The sequence below is a fragment of the Nerophis ophidion genome, linkage group LG05 (assembly GCF_033978795.1).
Source record: "Nerophis ophidion isolate RoL-2023_Sa linkage group LG05, RoL_Noph_v1.0, whole genome shotgun sequence".
NCBI classification, from domain to species: Eukaryota; Metazoa; Chordata; class Actinopteri; order Syngnathiformes; family Syngnathidae; genus Nerophis; species Nerophis ophidion.
Window position 1 is genome coordinate 27,704,171 of NC_084615.1, and position 21,187 is coordinate 27,725,357.

Sequence of the window (21,187 nt, forward strand, 5' to 3'; positions counted from 1 at the left end):
ATACAAGTGATGAATAACACTTCCTGATAAAGGAAAACATTCCTACTGTATTACAAGTTTGCAAACTTCTTACTGCTTTGAGTCAAATGATGGTGGAAAAACCGTAATTGACGACATTAGTCGTTTTTTTCTATAAAATATCACTACTTCATGTCAAATATAACAAATATTGTACCTTCTTGTACGCTGTGGTGCTGGGGCAGCGGGCTAAGAGTGAGGGACACAAACAGACTGGACAAGCTGGTAGAAAAGGCCAGTAACGTGGTGGGAGTGGAGCTGGACTCTCTGGCGGTGGTGTCAGAGAGGAAAAGTCTAGCAAAACTCCTAGCCATTATGGACAACACCTCACACCCACTACACGGAGAGAATGAGCACGCTCAGTGGAAGGCTCAGACTCCCAAAATGTAACACGGAACGACACAGGATGTCCTTCATACCGACAGCCATCAGACTGTATAATGCATATGTTCCTTCTTGACTGCACCTAAATGTAGAATATATGTAGAATATATTTATATTATTCATAAATTATGTATATTATATATAATATATGTTATATATTATTGATTATTATTATTGTCTATTGTATGAGCGAACTGTGGTGCTGAATTCCCCCCAGGGATCAATAAAGTACTTTCTATTCTATTCTATTCTGTTCTATTGTTTATGATATATGTATTCCTTATTTGAAAAGAAATGTAAACGTTTTGTGCAAGAGAAGTGTCATGAAACCTAGAAGAATTGCCCTGTTGCAGCCTAGTTTTTTCACTTCCTTTGGTCAGTGTGTGCCAATTTACCACTTTTTGAGAACAAATAACAGATTAAGATGTATAAAAGTACTGTAATAGAATTTTACATTGGTTTAATTTCTACCTACGCACGTTCAAAGCGTGTGTGCGTGCATACAGATTGTATTTTTTTTTTCATTAAGAATGTTTCCTAAGCTTTGTTATCTTGTTGAAAAAAAGGTTTTACATTATTAGGTAGCAGATTGTTGTTTGCTTTGTACACAATTGTATCTGATTTTAAAATTGACCAGATCTGTGCATTTCATTAATTCGGATTGTGACAATGTAGTGATTTTGTGCGTTCGACCGTTTTACTTGTAGCTTAAATTTTTATTTTATACGAATCACAATATTTCCAGCTCATTTCATCATTTATTCAAGACACCAAAAATGTGTTACTGTTGACACTGTCTACTTCAAAGTGTTTAAATATGTTTATTACATAATATTAGGGGTGTTGATTACCATACAATACTGATATTGGAGCTTTGAATATTTTGGCCGATACAGATATTGATTGATCTGATACCATCATCACAAATCATCCATCCATCCATTTTCTAATGCTTACAAACTTTTAATATTTTGTAGTGTGGAATGTTGACCGAGGGAAAGTTTTTAAACAGTGGGCACTGTTAGGTGTAAAAAACACTAACCTATGTATTATTAACCATTCGGAATGAACAAATGCTGTCATTAATTAGGTTGGATTGGTAATTTATGAATTGTGACAACACTTGCTGAACACAATTATTCATTCAGTTAAGCTCATGATGCAGTAAGTTTTCCTCTCGGCTCTTGGCAAAGACGGTCACACTCCATCTCCTCTCCGTGTCAGCCCTGCTTGCTTCTTTGTTTTGTCTTGTCTTAACTTTCTTGTTGCCTATTTTTTTGATTGCTCTCCAAATCTAGACAATGGAACTGATCAACTTGCCTCTCGACAAAATTGACAAGATCGTCAGCCCACCAAGATGAATTTGAGGACCAGAAACAGACAAGGAGTCAAAAAGTTTCACATTTGTTCTCCCTGTCAAACACAACCATTCTAATATTGATTGTTTTCACTGGCTGTGACTTGGCAAAGTTGTTGCTTCAAGATTCCTCTCGAGGACAGTGCAACGAGGTTGAAACAAACTCCTTCCTGTCACAAGACCTAGAAAGATAAGGCTGCATATGTACACATACCCCCATCCCCACCCTTGCCATCACTTCACCCACATGGTATGATGAACAACGGAGCAGCGCCCAGGTGGCTGCCAGTTTGGGTCCAAATGCCTGCCGCCTGCCCTCCTGTCTTGAGGTTTTCTGTGTAAAATGTTGGGAAGACTATGTCTCCCGGCTGGCCTGGGAACGCCTCGGGATCCCCCGGGAAGAGCTAGACGAAGTGGCTGGAGAGAGGGAAGTCTGGGCTTCCCTGCTTAGGCTGCTGCCCCCGCGACCCGACCTCAGATAAGCGGAAGATGATGGATGGATGGATGGATGGATGGATGTGCTTATCGGCGGTCAAGTTTTTTTTCTCGGCCCCAGTAGGAGGCCAGTCAGAGATTGACTTTTTCTTACTCATCCTTCGCCAGCCTCTACTTTTTTCCCACCTTTTAGGGGGCGCTATTGAGTGGCAAACCTTCACCATTCCTGATCTGTCTTCTGTACAATGTTAGTTTACTCTTGAACAGGTTTGTGGTTAAAATGAAATGTTATTGTATTTGTGCAATGACAATAAACAGCAAAACCATACCATACCGTGATGCGGACACATTTTTACTTGTTACTTTCTAATATGCTTCTGCCTTGGAGACTTTGTTGCTTTAAAGGGGAACTGCACTTTTTTTCAGAAATGTACCTATCATTCACAATACTTTCTGACACAAGAACACACATGTGCTTCTCTTTTTTATGCATTCTTATTTGTAAAATATGGCTCCTAGAACATGACTAACAATGTAGCTAACAGGGATTTGCTCTATTCCGCCTAATAAGCCTTCTAAAAAGCAACTCACATTACATATGCTGTAAGTGTTTATGTACTGTAGTAACATACAACAGGCACATTAATAATAACATACTATATTTACCGTATGTTGGTAATTTTAGGCATTACAGTGGAAGATTGATTTCATATACGCATCACAACGTTCGGTATTTTCTTTAAGAAAATACAACTATTTGTCATTAAGGCAGAGACTACTTTGGGACAAATGATGATCCAGAACCTTTTTTTTTTTTTGAGCCCGAATACACATAGGATGAGTTACAAGTTTTAAAAGCTGACTGATAAGCAGATCCAGCTATAGTGATGCACTGTAAGCATCATGTTGCAACAAGCTACACAAAATAAACACAAAAAACATAATAAAACAATCACTGTAGAATGTGTGCTCTCAAAACTTGTGTTTCCCACTGAGATGACAAATTCAGCATAATCCTCACTGAGGTTGAAAAAAAATCAAAATGCCGGGAGAAAACAAGTATCTTTTTGCGTCTTCCTTGCAATGTCTATGAATATTGTCATTTATCTAGGTCGTATTTTCAAGACAATCAATCAATCACAACTGTACTTTTCAGTTGGTCTTAGAAGACATTGCCAAGTAGTCTTTAGCAGTTCATGCACATAGACTTAGATTGGTCAGATCTAGTTAAATCTAATCTCTTCCTAGTAATGCCTCCAGTGTCAGTTTTTCCTCTATCTATTAGTACCCTGCAAGGCACACCTGCAACTAATCGCTACCTGGCAGTATATAAGTTCATCACCGCCAGCTGTTCCCTGACGGTTATTGTCTCCTGTACATTCCTTATGCTCATGCCTGACTCGCATCATCCAGCTTGGTACGTTTTCTCTACTTTTTTTTATCATTATTCCTCACCTCTTGTTTTTGCTCCACAGTTCCTCTGTAGTAAGGAGAAGTTTTTCGTTGGAACCTTTTGCCGACCACCGAGGGTCCTACTTCTGTTTGTCCTTTCCATGGTGTGCACGTCTGCCCCATAGCCTTTAGTTTATCCGTTTTGGACTCATTAAAGATAACTTTATTTTGTGACTCAACCTTGCCTCCCGTCTGTGCATCCTGGGGTCAAATCCTTGTTCGAAACCTAACATAATAACCGGCCAAGATTATGGACCTCGCAGAGACTGACCTGATAAAGATGGCTACTACAACAGCAGGCCAAAAGACTCGGACAACAAGAAGAACACTTTAGCGCGCTCGGCACATGTTTCAACACCATGTCGGAACGCCAAGACGCTCGTCTAGATGCACTTGAAAGACAATGACCACCCCGACAGCCAATCCAGAGGCCTAGCGTAGACTTCCTCGCCCCGCAGATGTTTCGTTCCCTGACAGCCCCCTTCCTGCAGCTTGTCCTCCTCTATCCAAGTCCAAGCGTTTGTCAGGTGAGTCAGGTGAAGTGCTTTCCTTCCTCACTTCCTTTTGATGATTTTACGGACCGTAGATGGTAAAATCCCTAAATTCCTTGCAATAGCTCGTTGAGAAATGTTCTAAAACTGTTCGACAATTTGCTTACAAATTGGTGACCCTCACCCCATCTTTGTTTGTGAATTACTTAGCATTTCATGGAAGCTGCTTTTATACCCAATCATGGCACCCACCTGTTCCCAATTAGCCTGCACACCTGTAGGATGTTCCAAATAAGTGTTTGATGAGCACTCCTCAACTTTATCAGTATTTATTGCCACCTTTTCCAACTTATTTGTCACATGTTGCTGGCATCAAATTCTAAAGTTAATGATTATTTGAAAAAAAAAATTTTTTTATCAGTTTTAACATCAAATATGTTGTCTTTGTAGCATATTCAACTGAATATGGGTTGAAAATGATTTGCAAATCATAGTATTCCGTTTATATTTACATCTAACACAATTTCCCAACTCATGTGGAAACGGAGTTTGTAGGTGTGCCAAATAATTGCTGCCAAAGGTGCATAAACAAAGTACCATATTTTTTTAACTATAAGTCGCACTTGAAATCCTTTCATTTTCTCAAAAATCGACAGTGCGCTTCTTAACACGGTGCACTTAATGTATGGAGTAATTCTGGTTGTGATTACCGACCTTGAAGCAATTTTATTTGGTACATGGTGTAATTATAAGTGTTACCAGTAGATGGTAGTCACACATAAGGGATATGTGTAGACTGCAATATGACACTAGTAAACAACACCAAAACTTTAAATGTTCCACTGAAAATAAAAAATATTACACACGGCACTCAAAACTCTGTCAAAATGTTTAATGGATTGTCGGCTCATTACGACTACTGGAATCAGAGATACAAGTATTAATATGCTGTGTGTATAAGGAAGGCAAAATAGCACCCATTAGCAGACATATTATCCGGCTTTTGTTTCAGAATATTATACAAAACCAACTTTTCTTACCTTCCGGTAACTGCTGATGTGTATTTGAGATCTGCATAAATCCAGAAAATCTGCGCAGATTCACCAGTGTCGTGCCGACACCGTAGTCCGTGCTGACACGGTAGTCGAAAAGCTTCTTCTTTTTCATTATCTTCTTGTTATGGGACATTCATCCTCCGCTGTTGCCATTTCTAATATAAAGTAGTTTTAACAAGCCCTAAAAACTACCAGTGTAGTGAGTTTACATTATTCACCCAAGTAACTTTAGTTATTGGAGAGTTCCGGTCGGACTGTTTTTCGCGGGATACATTTCCAGCTTTGTTGCACTAGAAGATGTTGCTCTGTTATTGATTTAAGTAAAGTCTGAATGTCATTAAAACAGATGGCTCCATCTTTAGACACTTGTTCCACTCCCGTCTTTGCACGCGACACCGCTACAACAAAGATGACGGGTAGAAGACGCTGTCGAAGGTGAGACACATAAATAAGACTGCATCCTGAAGCAACTTGAAGATGGTCTGTAAAACATATGTAACATTTTGACCAAATAACTACTATTACATGTTATGTACGCCACAAGGAATTGTTTTAAATTTAGAAAAAAATCCTAATATGACCTCATTAATGCGCCTTATAATCCGGTGCACCTTTCGTATGAAAAAGACCTGAATAGACCTGTTCATTATAATCCGGTGCGCCCTATGGTCCAGAAAATACGGTATTGAGCATAAGCTGTAAATACTTATGTACATGTGAATTTGTGTTTAGTTGTTTAATTTTAATACATGAAAAAAAAAACTTTCACATTGTCATTATGGGGTATTGTGTGAGGACAAAAATGTATGTATTCCATTTTGTAATAAGGCTGTAACATAAAAAAAGTAAATGGCTGTGAATACCTTTAGTAGCACTGTATACTACACTAGCATTTGCCACTAGATGAGCCAAAACCAATAACAGCACACGGTCCAAAATCGTGGCCCCTGATTGGCTCAGGCTCAGCATGCATTAGGACTAAAGGAGTGTGAAGGTTGCTTCATGTTTGGAAGGCTCTCATAAAGATAAAGACTGTGCTTATAAGGTTGTGAATATTTTTTTTTATGCTTGAGCAAAGAAAATATTGTAGTTATAATTAATAATTCCTACTTCATGGGAATGTATTTACCATGGTCAGCCCAGAAACAATTAACCTTTACTGAAATCAATTTTGTTATGAAATGATTGTTATTGTTTTTGTGTCTTGATCAGAAATTACAAGTTTGGACATCTAATATGCACATTTACGATATTATACAAAACACATCTAATTGCATTCATAATTAAATAATGAAAAAAATTATACATAATACATTGCATAGCAATTAAAAAATACACATTAACGATGGTTGAAAAAAACATATATTTCAAATAAAACGAAGAAAACATTTATGTCTAAAATAAGTATTTTCAAATAACTGTGAATGTATCCCAACTATAAACTATACTTAGAGGCGTCTGATTGGTTAACATGTAGCTTTGGCATTGAATTGTATGTCGTTGTTCTTGTTTTTTAAATGTACTTAGTTTGAGCCTATCGAGGGATTGATTGTTTTTTTTTACACCTTTTGCGAAAAAGAGCAAATATAGCACACAGGTACTATATGTATGTAATGCAGGTTTAGCCATGGAGCACACCGACAAATATAGCCTACTTACAGTAGGCATGGACCTTTATTTTTATTAACATTGTCATATATATTTTTTTGTATTTAACATTTATCCAGTTCTTGTCAGTCAAGAAGAATAAATTGAATTATTACAACGTTTTGTTGCCATGATATAAAGACAATATATATATTTTCACATTGACTCTTGCATGTGAGGCCACCGTGCACAGTTAAATACAAACAGTGTGTTTATATCATCTTTACATTCATACTATACATATGTACAGAAGTCACTTTTCCCAAAAATGTAATATGTAACAATTTTTCACATATGCGCAATGTGTTTATTCATATTTATTATTTTTTTATTTTAAAAAATTCTTATTGCTTTCATACTACACGTTACACTTAAACTATACAGCATTTAATGTAAATATTTCCATTTCATGAAATACAAATGGAAAGTTAGGCGAATAAATAACATGTAAAAAGAGCACCACATTTAATAAAAATCTCTATGCATTTTTAATATACATTTAATTCATTTAATCATTTTAGGATTGTATTATATTAGGTGTATTATAATATTTTTTTATTGTGTACGGCTCGGGGTGGAGGAGAGCATTGTCGGCCCGCACAGGGTTTTCTATTGGCCCTCTGCATATTGTAAACAAATAAATACACTGAGTATTATCGAGAAATATTGTTTTTATCACCATCACGTTATTTTTTGTTGTTCTATCTTGCTGCATAAAAAACCCTACAAGATGCAGTTAAAAGTCAAGTCTGTGCGCATTAACATTTGTGCATTAATATTTGTAAACACTTTAATATTCGTGCATGAGTGTTTGTGCATGAATGTTTGGTCGAGAGTTGTTGCAGCTGACCTATATTTCATATGCACAGGCGCACGTTTCCGGCAGCTTTCACAACGCATTTATCTTGTCTGCACAAGAGAACCAATTAGGCCTGTTGGCGCTTACGCAAACGCACACGCGCACACACACACGCACGGAAGAGGATGTAATATTTCGTTCATAAATTGAATTAAAACGTAACGTATATTACTTTCTTTTTTTATAAGGCAAAACAAAGTGTTGACATTTACATTTAAAAGAAAATGACAAACATATTTATTCGGCTAATATTCATTTGATGTTTTAGGGGGAATTTATTGTTTTTAAACCCTCAATGTTTATCCTGCGGTATTTTATCAATGTAATTATTTTGCTTGAAGTCAGAATTTAAATAATTTAAAATGACATCAATAAGAATACAAATAAGAGTCGGCTAATGTTAATTACAGTCAATATAATCATAATACATAATAAGTGTTATAATTAAAATATAAATAATTGTGGGATGTGACAATAAATATTAACGTATATATGCAGTGAGAATAATACTTGATTTTTTGTTTACTTATTGAAAAATAATAGCAATTTTGTATTCATTTCTATTTTATGTTGCCATGTAAAATTAATATTTATCAGCGTGTTTATATTCTCCTTGGGTCGTGGGTGCAATGAGGACACGCTGCAGCGTGACACTGATAAACGACCTCATAGCTCTGTGTTCTTTGAGCATGTGTAATATTTTATTTCCTTTGTCGCACAAAAGCAACCAAACGACGCTTAAAAAAACATATTGTCGTGTATTTGAAAACGGGGAAACGAAAAGCACCTCGCAGACAATTTATTTATTTATTTATTTTGGTCACGTCTCTCACACACGAAATGAAGCGCGCACGCCCACACGTAAAATTAAACACCCACGCACACACAGACATTGAATGAAACACGCGCACGCGCACAAAGAGAAAAGCCGCAGCATGTTAGAATTAGTGAAGGCGCATCCATCATGTCTGTCACTAACAATCCAATAACACACCACTGCAATCACGTCTGCTATCGAACCCAAACACAAATACGTCACCTCTTCTTTTTCCTCCAACACCCACGAGCGACCTCTCCATTTTTTAATTCAAAACCTATTTTCCCACATCCCATTCCTTTATTATTATATATAAAAGCATTGGATTAGGCCCCATGTGGTCCTTAGCCTAAACATGAAAGACGTTTAATATTTGTCCTAAATACGATTTTTTTCACTGAATTAAAATAATAAAATAAAACTATTGGTAATTGTGACGCGAATAAGCTCGTATTGAATTGTGCAAATGTAAGCATGTATTGTAACTGCGTAATACATATCATTATTTAATACTGTACTAATAAACTAAACCACAGCATAATTGATGTGAAAGCTGGATATGTTTCATAACGTGCATGTCACATTGACGAATTCATGATGAATTTATTCCTCAATTGAATGTGGTAGAATTTCATTGAACATCCATCCATTTTTTACTGCTTTTCCCTTTTAGGGTGGCGGGGGGTGCTGGAGCCTATCTCAGCTGCATTCGGGTGGAAGGAGGTGTACACCCTGGACAAGTCGCCAGCTCATCACAGGGACAACACAGATAGACCGACAACATTCACACTCACATTCACACAAACAAAGAACATGTATATGCTAAACAATTGAAACAGTGACATTTATTGAGTGTAATTTAGCATTTTTGCTATTGTGACTATAAAGCTTCTTCTTTTTTCTTTTTTTTTTTTTGCTATGAGTTCATTGAAGAACAATTCCATACATCCATTTCCCACCGCTTGTCCCTTTGACATTCTATCAAAAGCATTACAAATGTTAAATGGTTTTAAATAGCTGTAAAGGCAAAAAAAGAAGAAAAACGAGATCGTTTACCTGATAATTTTGGTTAAGTTCCCCTACGTATAAAAACTGAGAGGACGGACGACGGTTCAATATTTAAGTAATTCAGTTTTTTTTCGTTTTGTTGTTTTTAAATTGTACATAAACAGATTGTAACTACAAAAAAATAGAATTATAAAATAAATGAAATGTGTTCAAGTCAAATACATGTTTTCTGCATTGAGTTGATTTTATTAGGCTGTGCGCTTTTTAGACGCACAGCTTCACAATTCGGGAACAAAGCTGAGAGATCAAAAAGGAGTCTATCTGTGTCAGAGAGAAAGTAAATTCCATCCATCCATCCATTTCCTACCGCTTATTCCCTTTTGGGGTCACGGGGGGCGCTGGCGCCTATCTCAGCTACAATCGGGCGGAAGGCGGTGTACACCCTGGACAAGTCGCCATCAAATATATTATTCATAATATTTACTTCTGCGCTCTGCACCAGCGGTGCGTTCAAGGAGCGTCATTAAAGTAGGAAAAGCTGGCGCCTTGACGGAATACGTTAACAGTGAAACAAAAAATGATACTTATAAACATTGTGGGCTTAGTGCAGACTTTCCCACGCTGTGTTTTTGAATTCATTAAAACACAATTTTTATGTTTTCCTAGAGTCACATACAAAAAGAAAATGCAAGGGAATTAGAGCAATATACAAAAGAAACAAGCACAAATATAAACAGCACAATTCCAATGTCAAACATATCCCATAGTGTTTATGTGTGTGTTTGTGCATACCAGTGTACATCAGGTGTGTCCAAATGTTTTCCATGGAGGGTGGCATACAAAAAATGAAGAATGTGTTATATATTTCACCTTTCTGTTAATGAAACACACTGAAATCAATTGTAACAAGTAAAATATTATACATAGAAAAGCTACATCTCCATGTTTTTAGTATGAAATTGATGAAAATGTGGCCCTAATAATATCTAATATTTGTCTTTAATGGTATTTCTGGACGTGACAACAAAAGAGCTGCAAATATCCCCCGGCGGCCGCACTTTGAACACCCTTACTGTTTTCCTGGTTTGGTAGTAAAGCTTCTCGTTAAGATGAGACGGACAAAAAGAAAAGGGCAAAAAAGGAGCAGTGTGGTATAAAAATAAATAAATAATTTAAGTAGGAGTAGAAGATGACTGTTCTCCTCTGAATTAAGTCTTTTTTTCCCCCATTGGAGTTCAACAGCCAACAGTCTTTCAGTGTTCTTGATGTGGACATGGATGGTTTGACCTCTCGATACATGTGTGCAGCCACAGGGCAACAAAGACAACAGGGGGCGTGAGGGTGGTCACGTAGGTATGACTGGCAGCTGCAAAGCTCCGCAGCTGCATGAAGAACGTCCCTGAGCCGACCATGGAAGCCTGCATGCAGAAAGCGGACGGAAAATTACTTGGGAATTGTAAAAAAAAAGAAAACAGAAATATAAATACAGCGACAACATAGTACATTCCAAATTGTCACGCCAAGGGCGCCGACCTCCTCGTCGGCCACGGATGTGGCTTCTACGTGGTCGTCCGCCACATCAGGTCTGACAACCCACCGCCATGTCCCCCTCCCACCCTATGACTCTTGATCATAGTTTTGTTTTGTTTTTGGACATCTGGGAGCTGTCCTTAAGGGTGGGGGGGAATGGGGGGGGGGGGGGGGGGTTTGCTCTGTGATGCCTATGGATCATGTTTTGTTTTGGTCATGTTCGGTTTTGCTTTTTGGACACTTGTTTCCTGTTTTGTACTTCCTGGTTTGTTTTCGTTACCATGCCAACTCATTTGTTTCAGCTGTCATGTCACGCACCTGTTCCATCACTGATTATGTCACTGCTATTTAAGCCATTCTGTTTCGGTTCTTCGGCCTGGCAACTTTACCTACTTACTTTCGTATTCCTCAACACCTGCATGCCAAGCCATGCTATTTCCGTCATGCTCTTGTAAAGTAAGTTTTTTTTGGTTTTGTTATGTCACAGTTGTTAAGTTTGTTTTTTGTGTATAGTAAAAACATTGTGCTGTTTTTGTTTTGAGTGGTCAAGTTTGTTTTCTGCCATTGTGGACGCCCTTTGTTTGCCTTTTTTTTGTTATAGTGTTAAATAAATTCAAATGTACGCCTGGCTCGTGCAAATCATCCTTTGCTTTGGAAAAACAAAACATCCCATAGTCCAAGTCGTGCCAAAAAAACTTACTTGACAAGAGCATGACGGAAATAGCATGGCTTGGCATGAAGGTGTTGAGGAATACGAAGGTAAGTAGGTAAAGTTGCCAGGCCGAAGAACCGAAACAGAATGGCTTAAATTGCAGTGATATAATCAGTGATGGAACAGGTGCATGACATGACAGCTGAAACAAATGAGTAGGCATGGTAACGAAAACAAACCAGGAAGTGCAAAACAGGAAACAGGTGTCCAAAAAACAAAACCGAACATGACCAAAACAAAACATGATCCATAGGCGTGACACATATATGCAATATATGGAATGGTGTCACATGCATCAAACGATGCAAGGGCCATTTTATTATATATAATATATCAGCATATATTACATACTGTATAAATAATATGTGAATATTACATATATGTTATATTTTATAATGCCAATATGGTAAATTTTTTGTCTACTTTGTACCTTTTGTTTTCACCCTCTTTGTGTGCCCTTGTGTGCATTCATTCTCCTTTCCATCCTTATCCTGTACATCCTTTGTAACTGAGCTACTGTGTGGAACAATTTCCCTTGTGGATCAATAAAGTTTGTCTAAGTCCAACTGTAATACCAGAAGAACAACACGAGACAAAAATGTTTAAAAGGGGCATCGTTTGGGTGATAGATTCTGGACAATTAAGGGCAGGTTTTTTTTTTCATTGGGGCCCAGAATTCCTGAAAGAAAACCACCAAGACTAAATAAATGACTGAACAATACATTATTTTTAAACTGGCTGGGTCGCACTTTGAAGTCAAAATTTTCAAGGCTTTTTTTATATTTGTTTACACCAACAAAAACTAACATGAAATATTATAAAAGTTATAATAGGGTTATAAGGTTTACCGGTACAAGTATAGTACTGCAATACTAATTATAGACAGATAGATAGATAGATAGATAGATAGATAGATAGATAGATAGATAGATAGATAGATAGATAGATAGATAGATGGATAGATAGATAGTACTTTATTGATTCCTTCAGAAGAGTTCCTTCAGGAATGAACCATATTCTGTACTATACCACCTCTAAAAAGTATTGGTCCCCCCCATACCCCATTTTTTTAACGGGCATGATAGCGCAATGTTGTGAAATTTCTGGTTTCACGGGTAGATGAGCATGTTCGGCAGCGCACAATCACGGAGTACTTACATGCAAACAGTGTGTAGACATAAAAAGGAGAACAGACTAATTTATTCTTAAAAAGTAACGCTAAAGGTGAAGCTATAATGCTGAAACACCCTCAGGAAGAGGTGCTTTAAGACATGGCTAGCTAGCTAGCGGCTAACGTCCAGCCGCAGTTGGCAGTGTTTTAGCTACTTCTAAATCACTAATCCTCGCCTCCATGGCGATGAATAAAGTATGTTTCTTATTAGTATCATCCCTGCAGGACGAGGAATAAATACATATGCTCACCGGCAACACAATGTAAACAAATGCCATAAGTCGGGGTGCTTCTCTGTCTCGGCTTGGCGTCCATGATTGGCAGTTGAGCTGTTCCTGCTCGGACATACGGCAAGGAGATCGGATGAACGGCCACTCATCTCTCCTGTCACACCCGCCTGAACGGGGAACACCCAGGCTAGCTCTGTTTGCTAGCTGTGTCTGCGAGCTCTAAGTTTGTAGTGTTTGTAATGTGACGGTTCCGATCCCTCACCCACTGTCTGACAAATATGCTTCTGACATTTGAAAAATATAAAAAATAAAAATAAAAAAAAATGATTGTTTGCCCCCTAGAAATATTCTCATGTTTTAATATTGCAAGATCTCATGACACAAATCCCATCACACCCTTAGACGGTGGCCCAATGAATCCAGTTGCGCCTCACAACTGACCTTTGCCCTCACGTTGATTAACTTGAACCTAATTTTGGAAAAACATGCTTTTTGACAACGTTGAATAAATATCAGGTTCTGACGTTGACTTGACTCTTACGTTCTTGGATTTCCCCAACCAACACAAATACAACATTGAAACAACATGCTTTTTGACATTTATTCACTGTCAGGTTGTGACGTTGATTAGATTTTGGTCATTTCCCAACCAACAACGTGGATAAAACTTTAGACAACCTTGTCTCAATTTACAAATACAACTATTTTTGCAACTTTTTTTAGAAGTCACTTTTAAAGGACATGTCTGTATAACCAATGTCGTATCAATGTCGTGTGCCTGCTGGGCCCCGGCCGCACTTTGGACACCCAACTGTATGCAATTTGTATCATTATGGTTCCATTCTCTCTTCCATTATCGATGGACAAAGTTAACTAGACAAACTTTTTTGAGACCACAACCAATCAAGGATACATTTGTGTCAGTCTTGAAGAGCATGTTATCATTTTAACATGAGAGCTCTCAAATGACACATTTTTTAATCAGACTAATCACATATCTGAACTCCAATCAATCATTTTTAATCACTTGTATAATTTAAATTACTTTTTTAATATTTGGACACAAATGTAATTTTATTGCCGGAACGTCATACAGGATACGTTTCTAACTGTTTTGCTTGATTGCACATCATTTATTTGCTCAAACGTGGTAATAGTTTTATCTAGAGTCCCCATCTGAGTGTATGTTGAAGTACTATTTGCCTGCAAGCACAATTGTCAGAGTCTGAATATTCACTCATCTCCGCATTGAACTAATCACTGACCACGTAACTACTTGTGCCGCCTTTCAGGTAACCAGTCGCGGTTAAGATAAAGGAGCATGTACGGTGAAAATAAATAGCATGATTGTTGCGTATGTGCATTTACAATGCAATTTGTTTGTGATTAATCACATGAGTTGAAAGGGAACTGCACTTTTTTGGGGGAATTTCGCCTATTGTTTATAATCATTATGAAAGACCTGACAACGGCTGTAGTTTTTTTAATGCACTCTAACACCTAAATAAACGTAAATAAAGGAACGCTTACAGCACAGAAAATAGGAGGTCCTCTCTTTCGCCCATAAAACACAAATAATTACCACCCAAGAGCACCAACAATACTCAATATACATTTCGTGACTTGAATATTAACCAAGTATTAATGATATTGTTATTATAAGCGCTAACGCAGACCAAAAATTTAAAGCAGTGTTAGTGCACCTATGTTGATATGATCAACTGATGAGTTGGCCCCTCGTTTCTTTGCTTGTCAGACTTTGTTCTAGATATAAAAAGGAATAAAGATTTTGTGACGATATAATATATCAATGTAACCATATTAGTTTTGACTAGAAACGCTCTTCTACTTGGTGTCATTACAGTGGATGTCAGTTGTAGATCCACCAATGGCGTTTGTTTACATTGTGACGCCGGTGAACTACAGTGTGTAGTGAAGCATGTTTAGCTAATCCTCGTCCTGCAGGAATGATACTTGTTAAAAACTTACTTTATTTGCCACCATGGAGACCAGGATTAGTGATTAAAAGTAGCTACGACACTGCCGATCGCGGATGGATTTTAGCTGCTAGCTAGCTAGCGAGCCATGTCTCCGAATCGTTTCCTGAGGGAGTTTCAGTGTTATAGCTTCACCTTTATGTTTAATTTTTAGGCCAAAATGCGTCCGTTCTCTCTTTTCTCTCTACACAGTGTGTCTGCTTTTAAGTATTCAGTGACTGTGCGCTGACAAACATGCTGCTGTGACCGTAAAGCCAGCAATGTCAACGCGTGACGACGACGCAACGTTTTGCCCATTAAAAAAATAAAATAAAAATAATAATAATAATAAGAGGAAACGGTACTTTTCAAACGGAGTATAGTACCGTTTTTTTATTCATTAGTACCGCGATACTGTACTAGTACCAGTATAATTACCCTACTGTCAATATTGTATTGCAATTGTTTTTACAATATTTTTTCATGAATTCATAGAAAACAATCCAGTAAAATATAACTATCATGCTTATTGCATTTGATTCTGTTTGGTAAAGGTGCTTACAACATATATAATAAATAACAGACAGAAATTACAGCTTGCATGTTCTTAATGAGTGATGAAAGCATGAATTGAATAAATTTCATTTCAAGGGTTATGTGTGTTTAACAATGCAGATTGACCCACAGATTTAAGCTGGTTAAATGTTATGGCTCCGGTTTGATGAAGCATGTCAAAGAGTCATTTTACTGCAAAATGTACTGCTGACTCAGCATATGTTCTCGCCGCAGATGAAATTAGGGGAGACAAAAACAGCGAGCCTCATTGAACTACACTGTAACTACCCAGTCATCATTACACAAGTAAATTATTCCATAAATATGTACAACATTTATGTATGTCTTTTTTTTTCCACATCATCACTATGCCGTTAGACATCGTTAGCAACGAGGGAACCTTTTTAGACAAGGGATGAAGCAGCTGGGTTGGCAAAAATGGCCAAATTGCATAAAAAAGGAAGCAAATGGTGCCGCTATTTACATATAAAGAGCTCTATTAATCAAGCTAAGTGTCATTACAGCCTGGCTCATTGAGCGTTGGAGTGTGGCTGTTAAATACAATTCTCTTTGCTCGGGCGCCTCCGGCAGGCGATATGTCTTGATTTAAAAACTGTCAGCGGCGAGAAGAGGCGGAGGAGAAACAGGAGGGTTTGTCATCAAATTGCAGAGTGAGAAAAGACGTCGAGTGGGACATGGCGGAGGATAATTATGGAAAGGGAAAGAAGAGGCTGAACGTGGTCTATTACAGGAATTTTAGCAACTACAAGACTATGTTGTATGTTGCACGGCTGAAGATGCAATGACCGATCATGCGGAATATTGGAAAGAGTGAACATGTCGGGGAAGTGGAACATTGTAAGCATGAATGTTTTGATGCTAAAATATTTGGAATCTGTTAAGAAATTCAATCCATTCAACCATTTTTTACCGCTTGTCCCTTTTGGGGTTCACGCAATCAATTTAAATTCTTCAGGATCAAAGGAAAGTTGTGTTATCGAAAATGTGGAAGTCTGGGCAAAGTGTGTTTTTTTATATTTAGTGGCATTTTATGGCTGGCGACTTGTCCAGGGTGTACCCCGCCTTCCGCCCGATTGTAGCTGAGACAGGCGCCAGCGCCCCCCGCGACCCCAAAAGGGAATAAGCGGTAGAAAATGGATGGATGGATGGGCATTTTATGGCATTCCCCTAGTGGGAAATGCCATACAATGCCATTATATATATATATATATATATATATATATATATATATATATATATATATATATATATATATATATATATATATATATATATATATATATATATATATATATACATTTAGTGGCATTTTATGGCATTTCCCACTATATTCAGAAAGAAAGAAAAGACCCCAATATTTGTACACAAATGCAATTTTATTGTCAGAATGTCATCCATGAACGTTTTTTTAAACATTTTACTTGAATAAATATCATTTATTTGCACAAAACTTAGTAACAGTTTTTTTCTTAAGTTCTTTCAGTCTATTTTGGAGTGAAATTTGCCAGTCGGGGTTGCCTCCCTCACCTTTGTACGGATACATGCATTGTTCTGATGACTGACCGTATAGCGGTTAAAGGCCTACTGAAATGAGATTTTCTTATTTAACAAGGGATAGCAGGTCCATTCTATGTGTCAAACTTGATCATTTCGCGATATTGCCACATTTTTGCTGAAAGGATTTAGTAGAGAACATCGACGATAAAGTTAGCAACTTTTGGTGCTGATGAAAAAGCCTTGCCTTTAACGGAAGTCGCAGACGATGACGTCACAAGGTTGAGGGCTCCTCACGTCCTCACATTGTTTATAATGGGAGCCTCTAGCAGCAAGAGCTATTCAGACCGAGAAAACGACAATTTCCCCATTAATTTGAGCGAGGATGAAAGATTTGTGGATGAGGATATTGATAGCGAAGGACTAGAATTTTTTTTTTTTTCAAATTTAAAAGTTTAAAAAAAAATAAGGCGATTGCATTGGGACGGATTTAGATATTTTTAGACACATTTACTAGGATAATTCTGGGAAATCCCTTATCTTTCTATTGTGTTGCTAGTGTTTTAGTGAGATTAAATAGTACCTGATAGTCGGAGGGGTGTGTCCACGGGTGTCATAAGGCCAGTCTCTGAGGGAAGTCAACGTCAGCTGCATGGACGGCGCAAGCTCAGCTGATCTCCGGTAAGAGGCGACGTTTTACCACAATTTTCTCACAGAAACCTGCCGGTTGACAAGTGGTCGGGAACCATGTTCGCTTGACCGCTCTGATCCATAGTAAAGCTACACTTCTGGGAATTTTAAACAAGGAATCCTCGTGTGTTTGTGTTGCTAAAAGCTAAATCTTCCCAACTCCATCGTTCTACTTTGCCATCTCCATTATTAATTGAACAAATTACAAAAGATTCAGCAACACAGATGTCCAGAATACTGTTTAATTGCGCGATGAAAAGAGACGACTTTTAGCCGCAAATGGTGCTGCGCTAATATGTCCTGACAGTCTGTGAGGTTACGAGCACGCGTCATCATTCCGCGACGTTTTCAACAAGAAACTCCGCGAGAAATTTAAAATTTAAATTTAGTAAACTAAACCGGCCGTATTGGCATGTGTTGCAATGTTAATATTTCATCATTGATATATAAATTATCAGACTGTGTGGTCGGTAGTAGTGGGTTTCAGTAGGCCTTTAAGGTAAAAGAGCTTTTATGGTCAAAATGAAAAGTGTGTAACACGATAATTATTGTGATTAATTACATGTGTTAACTCATTATTTTGAAATGTGAAGAGAAGTAACATTTTTCTGGCTTTTGAACAACATTTTTATACAAAATGTCCTTAATGAGCGGAATTATTTTAATGGGTTGCAAAATGTGGAATAAAATTCACTCACATTATTATTATATTCATATTCAGTGGAATTTTTAGGTCACAATGTGGATTTCTAGGATAAAGAATTAAAAAATGTTCTTGGGAAAACTGAATGTTTTCATCTTGGAAAGTTGAGGAAGTAGAAAGGATAAATCAAATATCATTTGGCCTATGAAAATGTGGAATTTTGGGAAATGTTAGAATTTTTCAGATTGTGTTGATGTATCGTCATCGTACATTTAACATTTGGATGTTTGATTTTGTGTTCCTGTGGACGGTGAAGATACTGGTTATAAGGGTGAGAATATTCCAAGTAAAGAAAGTCAAACTCTGCTATACTTACTTTACCCTGTTATTGACGCTGGCCTCAGAGGAGAAGATTACATGTAGTGCCACTGTCCATCCATGCCCATGTTCATGCCCATGCCTCCCATTGGTCCTGCAACAAGCACATCATGTATTATATAAATATCTTGTGTGTGTACTGAGTCGCTTTGTCAGCGTCTATTCCTTCAGTTGCTCATCTTCCAGGTGTCACTCTTTCAATGACAAACTGCATCAACGTAGAGTATATTACCATGACATTATGAATGATGGGTGTCAAACTTGTTTTAATTGAGGGCCATGTCACAGTTAAGTTTGCCCTCAGAGAGTCACTTTGAACAGTGATTGATATCCATCCATCCCTTCCATTTTCTACCGCTTATTCCCTCTTGGGGTTGCGTGAGGCGCTGGCGCCTATCTCAGCTACAATCGGGCGTAAGGCGGGGTACACCCTGGACAAGTCGCCACCTCATCGCAGGATATTATTACACAATTGCTTATGCATTTGATGATTTGGGTTTTTATGTACAATGTACAATGATATAATTTTACTGTATATATAAAACTGCATTTTTACCATAAAATTCTGGCAATTCAGCTGCCGGATTTCACGATAAAAACGTCAACTTTATATTTTACCCTGTACCATTGTGAAAAGCAAAACAGTACCACCGGTTTTTTACAGTATCAAACTGGCAGCTCAGTTGCCAGCATTTTATGGTCCAAAAAACGTGGTACTGTTTTTTTTTTTTTTTTATGGTCTGTAAACTGCTGTAAAACCACAGTAAATTTCATAATGTTGCAGTAAAATTTCTTTATAAAATTTGCTTTGAAATCATAAGTCAAACAGATAAAAAGTATGTATTTCTAGTTTAACAAAATTGTTTGAATGTATGATCATATATTTGTTACATTATAATATTTATGTTTTAAAAATATGCAATTGCATTGAATACATGTATTTTTTCTGTCAAAATGGAGATAAACTCATACATTTAGTAAGAAAATATAAAGTATTTTAATGACGCATATTATTTCCAGGCTTCCGAGGGCCAAATAAAAAGTTGTGGCGGTTCAGATCTGGCCCGACACCTGTGATCCATCACAATCAGTCGTTAACTGTTGCAATACATTACAAAATATGGAATATAACATGTATGCTTCATTATAATTATTGAATTGATTAATTTAAAGTAAACTCAAAGACTTATATGGAATTACAACAAAATGAACTCAGATTTCCCTCGCCCGGACGCGGGTCACCGGGGCCCCGCTCTGGAGCCAGGCCCGGAGTTGGGGCACGATGGCGAGCGCCTGGTGGCCGGGCCTGTCCCCATGGGGCCCGGCCGGGCACAGCCCGAAGAGGCAACGTGGGTCATCCCTCCAATGCGCTCACCACTCATAGGAGGGGCCATAGAGGTCGGGTGCATTGTGAGCTGGGCGGCAGCCGAAGGCAGGGCACTTGGCGGTCCGATCCTCGGCTATAGAAGCTAGCTCTTGGGACGTGGAACGTCACCTCACTGGGGGGGAAGGAGCCTGAGCTAGTCCGCGAGGTGGAGAAGTTCCGGCTGGATATAGTCGGACTCACCTCAACGCACAGCAAAGGCTCTGGAACCAGTTCTTTGGAACCAGTTCTCTCGAGAGGGACTGTACCCTCTTCCACTCTGGCGACGGGCTGGGGTGGCAATTCTCGTTTCCCCCCGGCTCAAAGCCTGCACGTTTGAGTTCAACCCAGTGGACGAGAGGGTAGCTTCCCTTCGCCTTCGGGTGGGGGGACGGGTCCTGACTGTTGTTTGTGCTTACGCACCAAACAGCAGTTCAGAATACCCACCCTTTTTGGGTACACTCGAGGGAGTACTGGAAAGTGCTCCCCCCTGGTGATTCCCTTGTCCTACTGGGGGACTTCAACGCTCATGTTGGCAACGACAGTGAAACCTGGACAGGCGTGATCGGGAAGAATGGTCGCCGGGATCTAAACCCGAGTGGTGTTTTGTTATTGGACTTTTGTGCTCGTCACGGATTGTCCATAACAAACACCATGTTCAAACATAAGTGTGTCCATATGTGCACTTGGCACCAGGACACCCTAGGCCGCAGTTCCATGATCGACTTTGTAGTTGTGTCATCGGATTTGCGGCCTCATGTTCTGGACACTCGGGTGAAGAGAGGGGCGGAGCTTTCTACCGATCACCACCTGGTGGTGAGTTGGCTGCGATGGTGGGGGAGGATGCTGGACAGACCTGGCAGGCCCAAGCGCATTGTGAGGGTCTGCTGGGAACGTCTGG

General features: G+C 38.4%; 1 protein-coding gene across 2 annotated transcripts in view; it reads right to left on the reverse strand.

Annotated features, from left to right (window-relative positions):
- Positions 1 to 6,866: 6,866 nt before the first annotated feature.
- meis2b (Meis homeobox 2b) overlaps positions 6,867 to 21,187 on the reverse strand; it is a 110,378-nt gene continuing 96,057 nt past the window's right edge. Inside the window, exons 12-13 of one of the 2 annotated variants that reach the window (XM_061900419.1) lie at positions 18,927 to 19,017; positions 6,867 to 10,941 (exon numbers count right to left, since the gene is read on the reverse strand). In XM_061900419.1, coding sequence (XP_061756403.1) covers positions 18,959 to 19,017 — 59 coding nt within the window. In that variant the 3' untranslated portion in view covers positions 6,867 to 10,941; positions 18,927 to 18,958. Of the gene's footprint in view, positions 10,942 to 18,921; positions 19,018 to 21,187 lie in introns of both variants that reach the window. The other variant, XM_061900418.1, reaches the window with a different exon arrangement.